Source organism: Lottia gigantea, assembly GCF_000327385.1.
Source record: "Lottia gigantea unplaced genomic scaffold LOTGIsca_54, whole genome shotgun sequence".
Taxonomy (NCBI): Eukaryota; Metazoa; Mollusca; class Gastropoda; family Lottiidae; genus Lottia; species Lottia gigantea.
In genome coordinates, this window is record NW_008709848.1 from 300,544 (window position 1) to 319,119 (window position 18,576).

General features: G+C 32.1%; 1 protein-coding gene across 1 annotated transcript; it reads left to right on the top strand.

Annotated features, from left to right (window-relative positions):
- Positions 1 to 2,160: 2,160 nt before the first annotated feature.
- Positions 2,161 to 12,171, top strand: LOTGIDRAFT_165845 (hypothetical protein; the record flags this gene model as incomplete). The annotated part of the gene is made up of 8 exons (XM_009062889.1): positions 2,161 to 2,167; positions 2,632 to 2,838; positions 7,269 to 7,311; positions 10,750 to 10,804; positions 11,078 to 11,221; positions 11,370 to 11,479; positions 11,899 to 12,023; positions 12,107 to 12,171. 8 exons carry the CDS (start codon positions 2,161 to 2,163, stop codon positions 12,169 to 12,171), a joined length of 756 nt encoding a protein of 251 aa, XP_009061137.1.
- Positions 12,172 to 18,576: the final 6,405 nt, after the last annotated feature.

The following is an 18,576-nucleotide window of genomic DNA, read 5'->3' on the forward strand; positions in this document are numbered from 1 at the left end:
AGTTACATTACTCGCAGACACATCATTCTCTGTGTTTTTCTTGATAGATTTTAAGCAACAAGGTGAAAATGCAACACTTTTTAATGCTGAATTTATGGACAACATTTCACACAGACTACCTCCAGAGCTCAGCTCATGAAAATGAATACCAGCTAGGTTAATTTCTTTCAATTTAGTTAAATTCAGCAACAACATTTGGAGTCCAATAATTTCCACAATGCCATCATCATTTGTGGTTATATTATGACAGTTGTTCAGGTTGATGCTAATCAAATTAGGACAACATTCTGCAATCACTCGCAAGCTATTTGAAAATAGCTTATTATTATCAGCAAGACTTAAGAATTGAAGTTGTACTGCTTTTTCTAATCGAAATAGTGTGTTTGGTACCTCAACCGCAGCACGTGACAGATCCAGATTTTCCAAATCTTCCACTTGCTGTACACATTTAACAAAGTGCAGTTTATGTTGCAGTTTCTCTAAATTTGAAACAGGTTGGAGGATGGTTTTGAATTTTAAAGGTAGTTTACACACTTCAAGCAATGTTCCAAAGAAAAACATTCGAGCAACAGGATCAATGGCATCATTGATTGATAGCACCTTCAAATTCTGTAGGTTTTCTTTCTTGTTGATTTGAGGCTGAAGAAAGTACTTTGGCATTCCTTTTGTACAGCTTGGATGTCCCAGAATATGAAGCTCCTCTATATTCTTACAGTATTCAAAAAATGAGGGCTGTGACAGAAAATGCATAGATATACTCTTAGAAAATTCCAGCTGATGTTTGAAATGGACACAGATTTTTTTGATATTTGCAAGTGTGTTTTGTGCAACTGTATTTTGTGTAAGTTCAGTATGGAATTCTTGGATATCCTGAGTGCTAAAAGCAAAAGTCTCCAGTTTCACCAAAGTAGACATCAATCGGCATAGTCTTTTTACAGAGATATTGCACTGTAGAACCTGAAGATTAGTGATATTAACACACTTCGATATAGCTGTTTCCAGTACATTTCCTGTTAACCAATAACAATAATTCAAATTCAAACTGTCAATATGGGTTGTTGTGCTACTCAAAAATTTTTGAAGGATTTTATCTGTCAAAGAATAACATCCATCAAAATTTGAAATACGAACGAGAGAGCGATCGTGGCACATTTGAAAGAATCTTTTGTTAACATTGCTTACTTCACACAAGTCTATAGATGGTAAAAATCGAAGAATTTTTAGCAAAACATCGTCAGAAAGTAAACAAAAATTATCGTCCATGGGCGCAGCCATTTTTATTTTCATTGATCAGAATGGTGGCGAGTGAAAGTTGGTTATGGATCTTTTAGTATTTAAAAAAAATAATTTGAAATTAAAAACTAAGGCCAAAGATTAAAACATTATCAGTCTAAGTACACATTACACATACACATTATTCAGTCCTGATAACAAATTGTGGCCATAGGATAAGGATCAAGTGATTAATGATCCAGTTACAATTTTACATGCAACTAATCTTTATTGTAAACATGAGTTACGTCCCTTTAACCAGTTTCGCGGGAAATCTCACGTGCAGAGACCTGGCGGCTTCTGATCACACAGTGTCATTTGGTAGTGATGATCACTTTGCAATCAGTCTATACCCAATGAACATTTTAAAGTTGCTGTTCTTGATCCAGAAAACTCTATCATTGAAATGACCAGAACATCAAGAAGGTAATAGGCTATTAAGGAAAGAATGAAATAATCGTATCACCTCCATTGGCAATCAATAATGGGCTAAATAGTCAGGTTTTGAATCTGAATCTAGGCACTGCAGATTTCCCCCCCCAGAAAGCCCCATGCACATGGCCAAATGTGTTCATGAACTGTTGAAAATGCTTATGAAAAGTTTTGTTTCTACTCTTTAACATGATCTTTGAATTCAAATGAAATACCTCAATATTTAGAAAATAAGGCAATTTTTTTTTTTAGGTGTTAGCGATTTTTTGCCTTTAGGGCCTAGTAGTGAGGGTGGAGGCTTTGAGAATTTTTTATTCAATTAGACTTAATGGTCTCAAAAACACTGTTTCATATTACTGAAATGCAATCCAAAAACACGTGTATTACTTTGATATTAGGTATTAAGGTAAATTTCCATTTAAGTGCTCCTGAGCAATGGGCCTAGTAGTGTTCAGGATGTCAGGTAAAATGCTATATAGTACATACAGTACAGAATTACCATACATTATTAATACATTGTGTAAATAATTGATTACCTTTTTATTGTATTAAGCATTTCAATGGTAAATTGTCGAGGCTAATTAGATCAATACTGTACAATAGATTAAACTATTTCATGATATTGTCTAATTGTTTTCATACCTTGGCTTTTAATCTTAGATTATGACTAATTATACCATTGGCGTAACAAAGCTGACTGGCCCGTGTGGGGGGATTATGGTTAATGATAGGTAGTAGACCACTATTTCTTCTTGTGACTCAGCATGTTATGTTCATAAACACTTTATGTAGGTAAGGTAGGCTAGGTCTGTTTTCAAGAAATTTGACAGCATGTCAAAATCCAAATAATGTATTTAGATATATCAGCTTTGAAATGTTTTTGTATTGACACACAAGTTTTGATATCTATTTTTTTTTTAATTATAGATATCATGAAAGATATGGACACTTTAGAACATTCTAAAAAGGGTTCACCACCACCCCAGCTCTTGATATGGGGTTGTAGTGATTTTGGACAAAATGGCCATGGTAGGAAAGAAAATGTGTCATTTGAAGACAGCAGTTTGGATTTTATTGATGGTTTGAAAGTGAAATTTATGGATTGTGGTTCTAGTCATACAGTCATTGTAACAGGTTAGTATCAGCATTATTAGCCTACAGTTATAAGTTAAACAACTGTATTTTTTAATTATGGTAGATTATTAAAACCAATATAAGCTTACACAAAGTAGTTTATTTGCTTTCAATTTACTTATCTCAATATATACCAATTTACAGTAAGATAGCTAGTTTTGGAAATTAGGAAATTTATATTTCTGATATAAGACTTCAAGGATATGAACACAAGCTATCTCCACAGATCTGTTATAAATACAGTAGTGAATTTTCTCATACATCTGGTGATGCCTGGATATATTTAATTACTTTAAATGTTGTTTTAGATGAAACTGTTATTAAAAAGTCAAGTTTGCTGTAATATTATTGATGGCTACTTATTGCAGTGCTAGTAGGTAGTATGGCAGGACATGCTCACCCTTCAGGCACACCTGATGCCACTCTGATCAACTGAGCATTCATTTGATAGAGTACTTACTTAATACTTTCTTTATTAGTTATATATGTATTTCAATATTGTAAATTTGGTCAGTGAATTGTTGATGTAGCAAGTGGAAGGGAGTTTTATAATTAAGTTGTATTTGATTATGCCTGTGGTAACCACCACACTGTGATTCCAAGTGTTATTTATTGTTTACAGTGTAAAGTGATGTGTAGAGTATGACACTGATAGTTTATTGTTAACTCTCTTACACAGTCAGCTCTTATTTCCTGTATCATGGCTCTCCACAATCCCCCTTGTCATTCTATCATTTTTTGTTCTTCAAGTCAGCAAGTGTGCCAATTTCCTATAACTTGAAAGAAGTAATGTAGCTGTCAGTCAATTCTGTTTCCTTCAAACCCTAAGTTCCTGTCATTTACATAAAACTGTTTATTCACATTCCCTTTTTTTCTCGCCTTGTTTTCAAACAATCCAGACTAAAGCAAACAACTTTCTTAGAAGTGATTTGAGGGTCATAGAGAATGCGTTCGGATTCTATTTAAAAACCAAAAGTGTGCAAGAGTTGAAATTGTTAAAGGAGATTTGAACTTGCATTCATTCAATTTTTTACATTTATCAATGTGAACTGTAATAGAAATGTCATTCAAGTCGCACCAAATTACATAAAGTTCCCTCAATATTCTGACTGTTGTGAAAGCAATTTATGAAAGGTTTAATAGGCTGAGTCATCTTAACCAATCTTGTTTTTGCTGAATTTCATTTTTATTTGATGTCAATTTTGAGGGGTGAAAAAGATGAAATTGATAGCATGATGTTGTCTTTTGGTGTTTTGTTGTAAATTAAGTTTGTATAGAGGGCAGCCTCAGTCAATATTAAAGGTTTTTTTTTGTCAAGAATGTTGGAGATTTTTTCTTTGTGTGATCTCTAATCTGTAATAAAACACTTTCTTTCTTCAATAGTAATTTTACTGAAGTTGCAGTTTTAATATATTATAAATTCTTCAATCATATAATTACATATAAAAAAATAAACTGAAAATTATTTTCACCTGAATATGTAGGTTGAAACACTGATTAGTTTTATTGTGAAAGATTTTTAAAAAATGAAGAAAACTGATTGTATTATTGATATAGATATGCATTTTTTGTGGGCATACATTAAAATTTCTTGCAAACTATTATCCTAAGGTTTCCTCTTTAAAACAAATTTGTCTGTTTGAGTGTAACAATTTGTCATGAATTTGAAGTTTAAGTCTCCTCGTAATAAAAGGAATTGTTGTCAATATTTACAGCCTTAATACCCACATCATTATAATGTTATCATTAATCTGTAGTCATTGGCTCTGCTGTACATTATCATGTGAACCGTGTATTATTGTCCAATGATAAAATATAAGAGGTATGATGGTAATGTGACACAAGGCTAGAGGTTTTGTTAGTATAAATCATAGGCCACCAACCTGAGCTGTTCCGTAGCTGCCCTAGGCTACCAGTCTTTGTTCATTAGATCATTTGTATCTGTGGTTTATGAGCTTTCATAATTACCATGTTGAAATGATTAATTGCTGACTGCCAGGGTAGGGGTAATCACTCTGATTTCATCTCTTCATCTTGCCACTAAAGAGAAGAAAATGTAAAACCGCTGCCTTTTCAATATCACCACCGTCTTCCTCGTTTAATCTCATCTCGGTTGATCATATTGCTAGTCAATTTGTATTGAATATCATCACAACCTTTTAATACATCAATCATTATTTTGGATGGGTAATTCTAACCTTCATGCTAACTTTATTTACATCTGTATGGACCAGTCAAACCAAGTTCTCTTTCCATCATAAATGGAATTTTTTTCTTCTAAGGAAATCAATGATGATGTTTTGTGAGAGAAAATTGAACTCTGGCTGAGAACGCTGTTGAATGGTTTGATATAATATTGATAATAAAAGGAGGCCAAGCTTGGTTATGAACTTATGACTGAAAATTGGAGTCAGGCAACCTGGGTCTGATTAAGTCTTGCCATGGTGAACTGCGTCAACTAATCTAATGTCAAGTTTCATATCTCTTCATTTCTATGCTAAGTGAGTTATGGTAGGAGCTGTGTTCAATGTATGAATATAACTCAATTTACATTCTCTCTTTTCTCCTCATTTTCATCTTTCAGAACTGTAGCTACAATTGTTTTTATTAGATTATCATGAAAGATAAGGAGGGTAAAATGGCACAAAGGTCTCTTGAATATAGTACATGTATTCTTTCTTGGTTTCTTCATATCAACTTTCATGCCAATTTGTTAAGGCTTTTATTTCAAGCTCAATTTCTTTGATCATGCTTGATTTTTCAATTGTCCCAAAGTGTAAATTTGTCGATGTTTGTTCGACTGAAAATCAGTGGTATATGTAGAAAATATTAGTTATTTTGATTCAAAGAATTTTTTGATTATTTATAGTGGATATCAATACTAGTAAAACCAACCTTTGAAATGAGGACTGAATAAGATGGTTAAGTTTACACCAAGATCAATTTCATTACCCATGCTGGTTGTTTAAGAAAAATGAAATGAATTGAACCTCGTAAGGAACTTGTCTTTTATGATACAAACACTGAAATGTCTTCATGTACACCAATCTGGTTGTAGGATATAAAATAGATGAGGGTGTATTCAACATTCACAATGAGTTCGCGTTTTATGGCCAAAACTTGTCACTATGTCAATGAATAGAAAAGCTAGAGATTGGGTAGAGAAGAAATTGGTTAGATTACCATAAAAACATTTTCATGTCTGATACAAGATTTGTGAGAATTTGATGTGAATCGTTGTGTATGACTATATTGCCCTTCACTGTTGAAGATTGTCATATTGATAGGTTTAGATAATGAAAACACGAGAGGCTATGATCTTCAATTTCACAAGTTATGTCAATCGAAGGCAAGTCAGAATAGCAATTAGATGAAGGGTTAAAGTTGACTGCCTTTCCTTAATTCCCCATCACCTCAAACGACCAAGGATTTATTGCCGAGATATGCTACGAGGAATATTATGTTCACAAATCTATTGAGTACTGACAGAATGAGCAATATTGGTTATGACCTCGGAATATGAGGGCACCACCCTTCTGGCAGTTATGGCCTGGCTTTTATGACTGACTGCCCTGATATTTCATAGAAGATTTTTCCAATAATCCCTCCACAAACGAAGGTCTTTAATTTTCTCGACATTGAACGTCTATGTCAAGAGAGAAGGAGATCTGATAATGAATTTTCATGGCTGGCTTATTCTTCAATATCTTTGTACTAACAACTTGGATGTGATGAATTACATTATTGAAGATGTCTAATACTCTTGTAAATATCTGCTGAACCAAAAGGCAAAAAATGTGAATATTAGATTTGGAATCTTTGATAGTTGGAGGGTTAAAGAAAGTGGAAGATGAAATATGAAATAACACATCACTCATATCTTTCTGTATAAAATCATCTGAAGTTAGATCTGTTTATCAGTCTCTCTCATATAGATTATCAATGATAGCCAGTGGAGGGTGGGTTGGAATCATAGGCTCTGAGGCTGATGTATTTAATTGGGTGTATAGCCAACCCCAAATTTTGATATTAACTGCAAGAAACTTCCTATACAATCGTTATCAAAAACTCATAAGATACAAAGAATCTGTATGTAATCTACATTGACCGAGAATTCCAGTAATAAAATACTTTTACTGTTAAAATAGTACTCAATATATCAAATGGGATGAATAGCCATTCTAAGTTTGGATAATAACTGTTAGGGCACAAATTGAACTTTCTAAATCTTCCCTGTTAAGAACCAAATTAGTGACACTACTAAAAAAAAATCCAAAACAATACTTTAGACTTTATTTCACAATTTTACTTTGCTCGAAAAAAGTTGTACTGCCTTCAGATCTTTAATGGAAATTGGTCAAATTCGACACTTGATTGCTTACAAGATATCCATTCAATTTGATATTTAAAAATGTACTATATATTTTCAGATGACGATAAAATCTACAGTTGGGGTAATAACAGTAGTGGGCAGTAAGTATATATTATCTTTTATATAAAAACAAAGTTTCCCTGAATCTCTTTACGATCAGGCTAATTAAAAAAAATGTTGAATTGATTGTGGACCAAAAATGTATTGTTTTATTTGTAAGAAAAATTTAGAACTAGTCTGACCACCTGCAAGCCGTTGCATTTGGCGAATGTCATTCAATTTAAAGTAAACATCCAAGTTGTTAATGTGTTTTAATTGGATGATTAAAGAACTGAAGAAATTCTTTACATGCACTTACACCAGTTGCTTATAGCTGCGAATATTGAATGTGGTCGTGAGTACTAAATGCAACTTTGAAACTTACTCTTATTCACAAACATATGCAACTGGTGATCACTATGGTTCGAGGGCCACTTCAGTTGGTTGTATCTTTGGTCAGAGATAAAGGAAGTAATGGCATGGTACTCCTTGAATTTGTCATTTCTTTGTCCCTTTGGTTTTATGTATCTTTTCTTCTTGTCATCAGAACTAACATTTAGAAAAAAATCTAATGAAAAAAAAAATTAATTATTCCCTTGATTAGGTTTTATGATATTTTATGTAATGACTAATTATGATGAGGGTTTTTCTGTTTAATTAATTCTACAGCAGTTCAGAGAAACGAAAGGATTTCAAATTTTCTTTTCTACCAAGCCAGACAAATAATACCATATGATGTATAAACTTGACTGATTCCATTATTAGCACCGTGCCTAGTGTGAAGATAAAAAGAGATAAATACTGTTTGATTTTCTCCCAAAATGGCATATTTAATTATTGCATTTAACACAATGTTTCCAAAAACGAGCAAATTAACCACGAAAAGCAAGCTGATTGTTTGAAGAAAATTGACAAGAGAACAGTGCCAGAGAAACCACAAGAATTGTTGACTAACTTCTTGAGTGACATTTATTTAATTCATTAATACCGTTTGATGAAAAAAGAATGCAAGTGGAAAGGAGTGGATCATTCAAGCGTTTCAAAGAAAATTAGCAGTGAGCAGGAACAAAGACCCTTTCACACATAATGTTAAAGAAAAAACTAAAGGGTAAATCCCTGATGATTATGTGGGCTAAAGATGACAGTAAAAAGTTGAGATTAATATATAAACAGTTGGTAGGATAGGGTAAGCCACATTAACACCAAACTTTACACCAAATTACTTGATAGGGTTCAAATTTCTTTTGATTATGTTGAAACAAGCTATGCATGGCAAACATAAAGAACATTAAAAGTTAACAAGTTTAAAAAAGGATGTTTCCAAGGTTATCAGACTTTTACATGCTGATGGAGATTAGACCCAGATAACTATTTTTTTTATGTACCTTAGCTGGATGTCAGAAGTCAAATACTCTAACAGCTTTAGCTACAGTCTGTCCTATGGTGCTCCAAGAGAGTAGGCAGCTCTCTACCATCATGCAATATGAGGCTTCTTGATAACATTTGGTTTCAGTTTTGATTTGAATGCAATGTTACAAAGATAAAGATAATATGCTCCAAGAAAATATGGGGAATAAAGATTGTAAGAATACATACATTGATATCTAAACAGTAATCTTTCCAAGGTCTGTAAATAAACGGAAACAATAGAAGGTCAAATTCAGATGAGAACTGTAGAAAATCAATAGTCAATTCAAAACATAACACTACTTTTATTACTGGCAACTGAAATAGATCATTTGTGTCAATTCTTGATCAAAGCTCACTAATCTTTCTGGCAAAGGTTACAACCTCGACATACCACAATCAGACTTCTTATGGTTTTTCTGGCATGGGTTAACAGTGTAATAAGAAGATGTCTATATGAGATAGCTGGCAATGTTGGAACAATAATTAACCGACCATGTTCACTTTGATTACTCTGATGATCTTTAACCCTAAAGTTGCTGAGCAGGCCACCCTCTTCTCTGTTTTCTATTCAAGAAGAATTTGTTGAACATGAATAGAGATTAAAGGTCCAATTACAGCAATGATTGCTTCATCTTTATCTCTCAAATATAGTCAACTTCTGACATCTTCAGCTTTTGTATCTTTATTACAAGAGAGTTCAGATTGCATAAATGAGAAAAAATGTATTTGATATGACTTAGTGGATGAAATGAGAAGTTCAAATCAGTCTTTGTGAACAGCTGAGTATCATAATTACATCTCTGACCAAATTGGGTTTTGTCTTGGCTTTTTTTGTATGATGAATTATCTGTGATATGGTGTAAAGATAGCTCATCTGATAAGCCAACTGAAATTAAAGATCAATTTATTTTTTAAAATCTCATACTTCTTGCATTTGAAACGATTCATGAAAGGAAAGAATTTGGTCCAAAATTGTCTCAGTTCTAATAGGAAAATGTGGTTATTGTCCTACGCCTATTTGTTAGCCAGTCCTATTATCAATTCATCTTGGCATTGTATTGATATTTGGCATGTCACAATCTCTGAAGTCAAGTAAATGTTTTTGAATACTATAACTTCAATGAAGATATTTTCCTTTTCATGTGTTCATATTCAAGGCTTATCCAATATCTCACCAGGAGCTGTTATAGCCATGACTAATATTTCCAAATATCTAACTTAATTAGCATTGGCATTCTGGCTCTCGTTAAAAACTTTTTTATGAAATGAAAAATTATTTCTATTGAGTGCAATTTCAATATTTTGATGTTGTTAACCCATAAAATTGTGATGGAAGTAGCAAGAGAGATTGGTAATCTAATAAAAATACAGCAAGTGTAGAAGAGAAAAAATATAAAAGGCCATGTGGTTGATGCTGTGAAATGGTCTGTAAGGGCTGGGTAATTTGACATGTGAGGTTTGATTCTAGTACAGAGATCATTCTTAATTAACCCAATGCAGTTTTCATATGACTTGATGGTTAATTTGATTCCCCTAGGTCTCTAGATAGGCTCATAAACTATTTTCTACTCCCTTTCTCATCATTCTATTTCCACTTGGCTGCATTTGAAATATAGTTACTTCTGGTGAAGATTGACAAAATGAGAGACAAACAACATTGGAAGCTGTCCTCTGGGCACCCTTTCTACCCAATAACAAATAACTTTGACTTGATATCTTTCACAAGTCTACCATTGTGGTTCTGATTTAGTAGGCAGAGTGTAGAAGTTCATATAAAATTCAATTATGATAATTTTGATTACTGTTTGATTAATTGAAAGAGGAGCATGTTTTGGTTAAGGTTGAAATAGATTTCAGTTTCAATCATTTCTATTGTATATCTAATTTAAACCTTTTTCTATAGACTGATAACGGTTTAGGTTTGACAAAAATTTCTGATGCTACTGTCACTGTGCCGACTTGCTGACTTGTAATTCCATGCAATATGATATGTAATGTAAAATATGCTTTATATGATAACATGTATTATATACTGGCAATTTGTTTTTGTGCAATATATAGTTGTTAATGCTACCTTTATTTTATTCCAGACTTGGTATTGGTAGTACCCAGTCATCTTTTAGACCAGTTCAGGTTCATTTACAGGTAGGTAGATTGCTACAGAATAACCATAACGAAGTAAAGATTGTTAAATTCATAGCTAATTTTGGAGTTGAAGTTGAATTGCCTCTGAATTTAACTTGGTTGTTGCATTAGAATTACAAACATTTTTTGTGCCATAGCAACTGCTGTAATAGTTTGAAAATAAAAAAGCTGATAAATGTGAGCAAAAGCCTATTTATTTTCAAACTTAAATTCCTACAGAAAAACTGAACTTGTTTACGCATAATGTATGATTATGACTGACTATTTTTCCAGATAGATGATCCTATAGCAGGACTGAGCTGTGGTTACAGACACACCATGATTTGGTGTGATTCTGGCCGTGTTTATAGTTTTGGAAACAATTTCTTTGCCCAACTTGGATATGATTTTGAGGATGAAAGATACAAAGAAAATCAGGTAAAATAATTCAATCTTTGGAAAATAATGATTCATTTAAAGCTGAACTTTCATGCATGCTTCTTCTATTGCTAGTATTTCCAGGTATATAACGATTTCAATGTGATAAATATGTTATTTAATTCTAAAAAATCTTTTTATTATTTAGCTCTATCCTCATCTAATGATGTTTATGTCTCATCAAACAGTGAAACAAGTATCTTGTGGTGATAAACATTCGTTATTTCTGCTGGACAATGGATCAGTTACAGTTTTAGGGTGAGTTCATTCAATACTATGTACATCATGGACAATATATAAGTAGTATGCTCATTTCTGATATATATTACAATATATACAGGCATAGGAATTTATATCTTAGTATTATTGCCTGATAAGAAAGTACAGAAATGTTGCCATATATGGTAGTTACCATGATATATCTTCAAATTTTTAACAAGTAAAATCTATACTTAATAAGTATTGCGATACATACCCATATGGCGATTCATTAATGCTTAATATTGTGATATCCACTTGAACCAATATTGCCCAGCCCTAGCCTGTAATTGGGCTGTTATTTCATGTTGAAATTATTAAGCTCTTGTTGAGATTCCAGTCAAAATCAATCTGTAATAAAAAATATGGTACTTGAAACATGGATTTTCGAATAACTCACTTCCTATTTAAATTTTCAGTTCTAATACAAATGGACAGCTGGGAACTGGTGATAATTTAGAAGCTGTGGTACCTAGATTGTTAGATCTTCAAGACAATGTTAAATCTATTTCATCTGGTGCTAATCATAATTTAGCTATTACAGGTAGGATATCCAACAGCTTTTTAGCTTCATACTGACTTTTCAACGAGGATTAGGAAAAATTAAAAAAAATCTTGTATAATTAGATTCAAAGATTAAATATGAATACCATATAGCTCCCATTACTACATTACCAGCAAATGTAAGCTAATCATTCCTGGAGAATGAATACAAAGGTTTCTTTAAATTGAGAATGTTCAAATCTGGAAATATGTCTTCTCTTTAGATTATAATAAACCAGCTTTTATGTTGAAAGTAGCAAACTTCCATCTGCTCATTGCATTATCATTTTTTTTTTTATGAATGTGCAAAGTAGTTTTGATGCATTTACACTCTTTAGTCTCTACACTACTATTAAATGCAATCAGTTTTGGCAACTTGCTGTTAAAGCAATTATTGAAAAAACTTATTCAGTAAATCTGCAAATTATAAATTCTATATGAATGACATATGTTGATACAAAATTCTGTGTCCCTTCTAACTCTTAAAACACAATATCACTAATACTGTAAAAAAAAAAAAAAAAAAAAAATAGTGTAATACCATAAAGATTGAGTTACTTCCCTTGTACTGTAAACAAGAAAGCTATTCAAACTGATCAATATAGTTATGGGTTGTATGAGTAGAACTGTCAGTATTAAATGCTTTTAACGAGGCAGCGAGTTAACTGAAAACACAGTTCTGTAGATTCGCCTTCTGTGGTTATGATTGGAATAGTGCTTTTGCAGATGGGTTATTGAAATAATCTGTCCATTTTCTGCAAATTTGTCTAAAAATGAACAAAAGAAAAGACTTAATCCACATTACTTTAATAAAATTAATTAATGAAATTGTTAAGCAATTGCAGAACAGTATAGAAAACATTTTCATAAAATAATTCAAATAATTCGAATTCTATATCTTTTGCTTTAAATAGATTCTTTTTGAATGGATGAAAATGCTGAAATTTCTTCAGTTCTTTCATAGTTCTCAGTCATTTGCTACAAGTGTACAAGAGGCATTCAATATCCATCAATTGATTTAATCTAAATTCTTATAAAATTTATTATATTTTCATGTAGCATTGTATAATTATGAAGTGTATTTCTCCATTTCTTGAGGTTTAACACTAAAAGGATTGTAATCTATAATGTAAAATATAAAATGAAGTGAAAATGAAGTAAAAGCAAGCCTTGGGCAATTCTTAGACAAAAAATATTGTATGATAAGAGTTTATTCTGAGTTGATGTGAGAGACAAAAGAAAACCAATAGCTGACTGTATTGAGGATTGACAAGAGATTACATAAACCGAAGGTTGTCTTCAGTTGCTTTATAGACCTAATCAATGGTAGAATGATTAAACCTTTATTTCTAATGTTTACCAAGTTCTACCTGCTCCTAATTATAGTTTATTTTCACCTGATAATAGCTACCTTTAACAAGGAGTCAGTGAGTTGAGTATATTGGCATGGCCTTTGGTAATTTGAGAGAAAAAATGAGGTTTCAATAGCGTTAAAAGGGAAGTTTTTGTTCTAGTGAAGTGGGCAGCCGGCTTGTGGAATTGATTTTAGATAATGTTGACTGTATTTCCCCTTAGGATAGAATGGCTAATAGACTAGGTGTTAACTTTTATAGAAAACACTTGTTCTCTTCTCCTTCTTATACCAAATACCTTTTATATTTTTACAGTGTTTTAGGTCAAAATATGTCAATATGACTTTTTCTTGTGTAAGTGTAAACAGTAAACTGATAGGTACTCTCTAGTTTAGTTCATGGTTTTAAAAGCACATTTACTGAACTTTTCTTTTGGTTTTTGTATTGAAAATGCTTAAAAAATAAATCCAAATCACTTAAGATTTAGTCTGTATAAATAATATCTTATGTATTTAACATGGATACATAGTGCGATTTTCTGTTCAGTCAAATTTCTTTAAAGTTGGAGTATGCACCTATTTAGAGATAAAACTAAATGTTACAGTGAAAATTTTTTGAAACAGTTTAATGTTAAAACCAAAATTCATTTCTAAATATTTATATAAATTGATTGGCCATTGGGAGACAGGACTTGGTCATAATTCCTGGCAAGCATTCCTCCTTTATATACATTCCTGTTATTCCTTCAAATGATTTTTGACAATGTTTGACTTTCCTTTAATTTTTCACTACCTATAAAAAGCACAATTTGTAATTTCTTCTGTATTTTAAAAGGTTTTTTTCTGTTGAAAACCAATCCTAGTGTCCAACGTGAGGCTGATATTGGCTAAAGTCACTGGTATGTAAATGCCTTCAGTTTGGGGAATTATTTAGCTGATTTTAATATTGACTACATGTCATAGGCTATTAATGATAGTTTTTGCCTGCTTTTCATTTGTTGTCAATTTTGATAATTGAGGTCCCATTATATTTGATAGAATAAATATATTTGTTTTAGCTCAAAGGATTGTATAAGATTTTAGTTTTAGCTAATAAATTCAGGGCAGAGAATTCAATATTCTGATAATTAGAATTTTACTTTGGTGAACTTAATTGTCAGCTGCTATAAAATATTGAATATTCATTAACCAAGTATCTGAATTGAATAGACCCATTTGCTTTTAGTATCAACACCAATGCAATTTATTGTTATATAGATACTAATATGTATTAAACACTCAAAATATAATCTGCTTAAGTCTGAGTTTCTAGAGCACAAATACACCCCTTTTCATGGGCAGCTACACTTACAGATGTAAGTAAAGTTGCCTTTGCAAAAGGTTATGTCACTCTTCTTATGATCTTATATTGGCTACTTTAGAAGTGACCATCTACCTAAAGATATTGGAATTTTCTGGACTGCTTCTAAAAGTGTATTTGGCAAGATAGGTTCTTGAATTCTGAATTTTTGCAAAAGTTGTCCGTGTCAGTGGCAAAGGTCAGACAATATCCAAAGCCCAGTAAACTACAGATATTTCATGCTTAAGATGCTTAAGCAGTTAAAAATCTAAAATATGAGTTTGCACTGTTTGTCCACCATTTTGATCTAATGCCGTGGAATGCATCATTCTTGTTTCAACCTGCCTAAATCCTAAACATTCAAAGACTTTTGATGCTGAAGTTTTTATTGATCAAGTCAAGTTTTGAAAGGCTGTTAAGTAGTCATCTTTGTTGTAGAATTATTTCAGTGTACTCATTATTTTCTATGTTTTTTACTACTCTATAGTATTGAAGGGTGGAAATGTGTGATCAATTAATGCTTTCAGTTCTCTAAACCTCACTTGTTCCTGACACGAAACAACTTGTATCTTTAATTGCCTGCTAATTCTGATGTATTGATGATGTGATTATCTGTGGATAGAAACAAATACTAAATCACTGAACCTCTAGTTGCTCGGCTGACCAAAGAGTTAAAGCTGATATCAAAAGGTGATTACTGATGTATTGATTAGAGTAAAAATCAGTCTACCTTTATAACTTATTGAACTACTAGCGATTCAAACTGGCTCTATTCTCTGCTATTGTTTTTGTTAAGTAGTGTAAATGGCTAAGGGCTGTGAAATAACCAATAAAATTAACTAGCTATTGAAAGCAGTCATTTTCTTCTTGTTCATTTCAACACAATTTACTCTTTGGTCTTTTTTGAGTGAAGAATGGAACTGAAATGAGGTGATTATTGCTAGGTAGTTCACGTAAAATCAACATAACTGATTTCCTGATTTTTCTAAACACTATTTGTTTGTTGATCAATTAGTGTCCGTATTGACCTGGTGTGTTTTAGAAGCGATCTGCGTCAATAAACTGCAATGCTATCTCTCTCATTATAACACCTTTATATGGAACAAATATTGTAAGTGGATTTTGAGGTTAACAAGTCCATGATTTATTGAAGCCCTCAGGATATCATTTCAATTGTAATCGAACAATATCACACAGATCGAAGCAAATCAGTTCAGCTAATTCACAGCTCATTCATTTCACCGTTTACATTTTCAAAAAATTCAATTTCCCTCCTAGTTCCTTTATTGAAATTAATTGGCAGAAAAATATCTTCTGGCAATGGAAACTTGGAACAATTTGAAAAAGTCAACACTGAGTCCATTAGTGCAAATTAGGAAACATTTCAGCAAATATAGTTAGATATACAAATTGAATAAGTGAGATTGTGATGTAAGTGTTTGCTTTTATCCACTAATAGTTTGCTACTTAAAATATGGTTTTCTTTCATTGACACATGCTAATTTTCTCTCTGTATGACCTTGGAATTATCATGATTTGATCAAGAAAATTAGCTTGGATTTACATTTTTTTGTATGTTTGAAAAGTGGTAGGAAATTCTTATTTGGAAATATTGGAAACTTGGGAGAAAGCCATAAACACATGTGTTGAACACAGCATAACTTGCCAAACCACTTCTTGATTTAGGCATAGCTATAGATCATCCCCCAAGTGGGGTCTCCCATTAAAAACAAGTACAGTCTGATGTAAACTCTGCAGTAACAATCTTCTCATGGAACATTGGCATTCTGTAGAGTACTGCTGACTGGAATATTCAACCTGTTCTCAATCTGCTCTGACTAAATGTGATGTTGATATTTGATGATTGGGGGTATTATGATAAGTTTGTTTAGTCTATCTGGTATATATACAATAACTCTGTAATAAATGATGATAGAAAAATACTTATCAGATCTTCCATCAACATCTACAGCAGTGATTTACACCTATTGGTTTACCATAAGACCCAGCTTGTGGGATTTATACTGAAAATGAACTACTGGTAGGAAGCAATCCAAAAATTTGCTTTAGAATTTGTCATTATATAATACAAATGTGATTGAACATTTTTTCCACCTGCCAAAAAAACTTTAAAATGTCCTATCATTGTCAGAGATGTGTTAATGCTACCTTAAAGCCTTTTAAAACAATTGTCCAAAAAAAGCATCCTTTTCTATGACATAAAGCTGACCTGGGCTATTTGTTTGACTTTAATTTGCTAGACAAGGCAGCTTCTATACTTTGTTCACATACTGGGTATCCATATATATTTATTAAAATATGTATGTGTAATGCATTCTATGGTGCTTAAAAAATATGGTTCTGTACCATCCACAATTGAGGCAGCAGTAATAGAATGTATGTCAAGCTTGATGTTCTGAGTGTGTTACTGTGTTAAGTAAGGTGTTAAACTATTATGTTGTAAGGTGTTAAGGTATTATGTCTGAATGGTCAACTCTTACCTAAGGCAAATATTAGTATAACCTTAGTAAAGGAGGTATTAAGTAATTTGACTAAAATAGTCTGATAGTGGTAATTACATGTAATATATACCAATAAGATGTAATCTTTCACAGTATTATGTAATTAGACTTAATATTACCTTTAATAGGTCAGTTTAGGACACAGTCTGACCCTGACTGACCATCGTGTTATGTCATTTATACCTATTTGTTGAGTTACACCAGATTTGGAATAGATTTTATGTGTAACTAGTACAGTTCTAGCAGTCTGAAATAAGATAATGGTTGAGAATATATTTACTTGGACAAATAGTCTTCTCATACTTTTTAATTGTTTTAAATGTGTATAAGTTTTAAAGGAATTTATGGAAGGCTTTTGCTTTGATTTGAAATTTATCTTGGTAAGGGGATTCAAATTCTTCAAGCCGTTGGGTAACTTCTGTAAAAAAGATCACAATAAAGCGAAGAAGAGATAAAAACAGCACAATGTCTAACTTGTCGCTCTTACTTCATTGACAAGATGATATTTTAGAAATAATTCTGTGGTGTATGGTTTGAAAATGATAAATTATTGAAGACAGTAAATGTTGTGTTTATGTTAAAAGAAACCTGTGATATCTCAGTAAGAAAGTGAAGTTTGTAGTTGATTTTTAGAGAGGTATACATTTCACTTGTTATGTCAATAGTTGGAGTAGATAGGGTTATGCACAATGGGGTTAATAGCAGTATATAGAAAATGTCAAGGACAGGTTCATCGGGGTAAAAAAACAGGAATATTTTAATAGTATAACATGATCTCTACTCTCAAACACATCTGGAATTCAATCAATTTCTTATGTTACTTAATATGACATATGTATACTTTATAGTATATTTGTTTTAACAGCATACACAAGACTATTTAATATTAAGTCTATGAAATTCTAACATATTGCACTCCACTTTGTTGTAAATTTTATATTGAGAAATAGAAAGCTTAGGACATAATTGATTTTTTCATGCAATTCTGCCTGATCCATATATATATTCAAGGATAATCCATTCTCCTTAATTAATTTTTTGCATATCAGGCTGGAAAGTGTACTACTGCTACAATTTACCAGGTTTTTTAGTTCTGATAGTTACTTGCTGAAGATCAGAATTCAGATTTCTGTAATGTCTTTGACTATCTTTAGAAAATATTAAAATGTTACCCCCTGGCCTGACCAAACTGGAAGATGAAAGGATGTCTAACTGTATGACACTGATGTATGACTGATTAGTAAAAGTACCAACAATACTACAATATTTATGTAAGTTATTGAATTAGTCCAGCAGGTGAAAGTTGACTGGTAATCAGAGGTTTGTAAGACTGTGGGAAGAA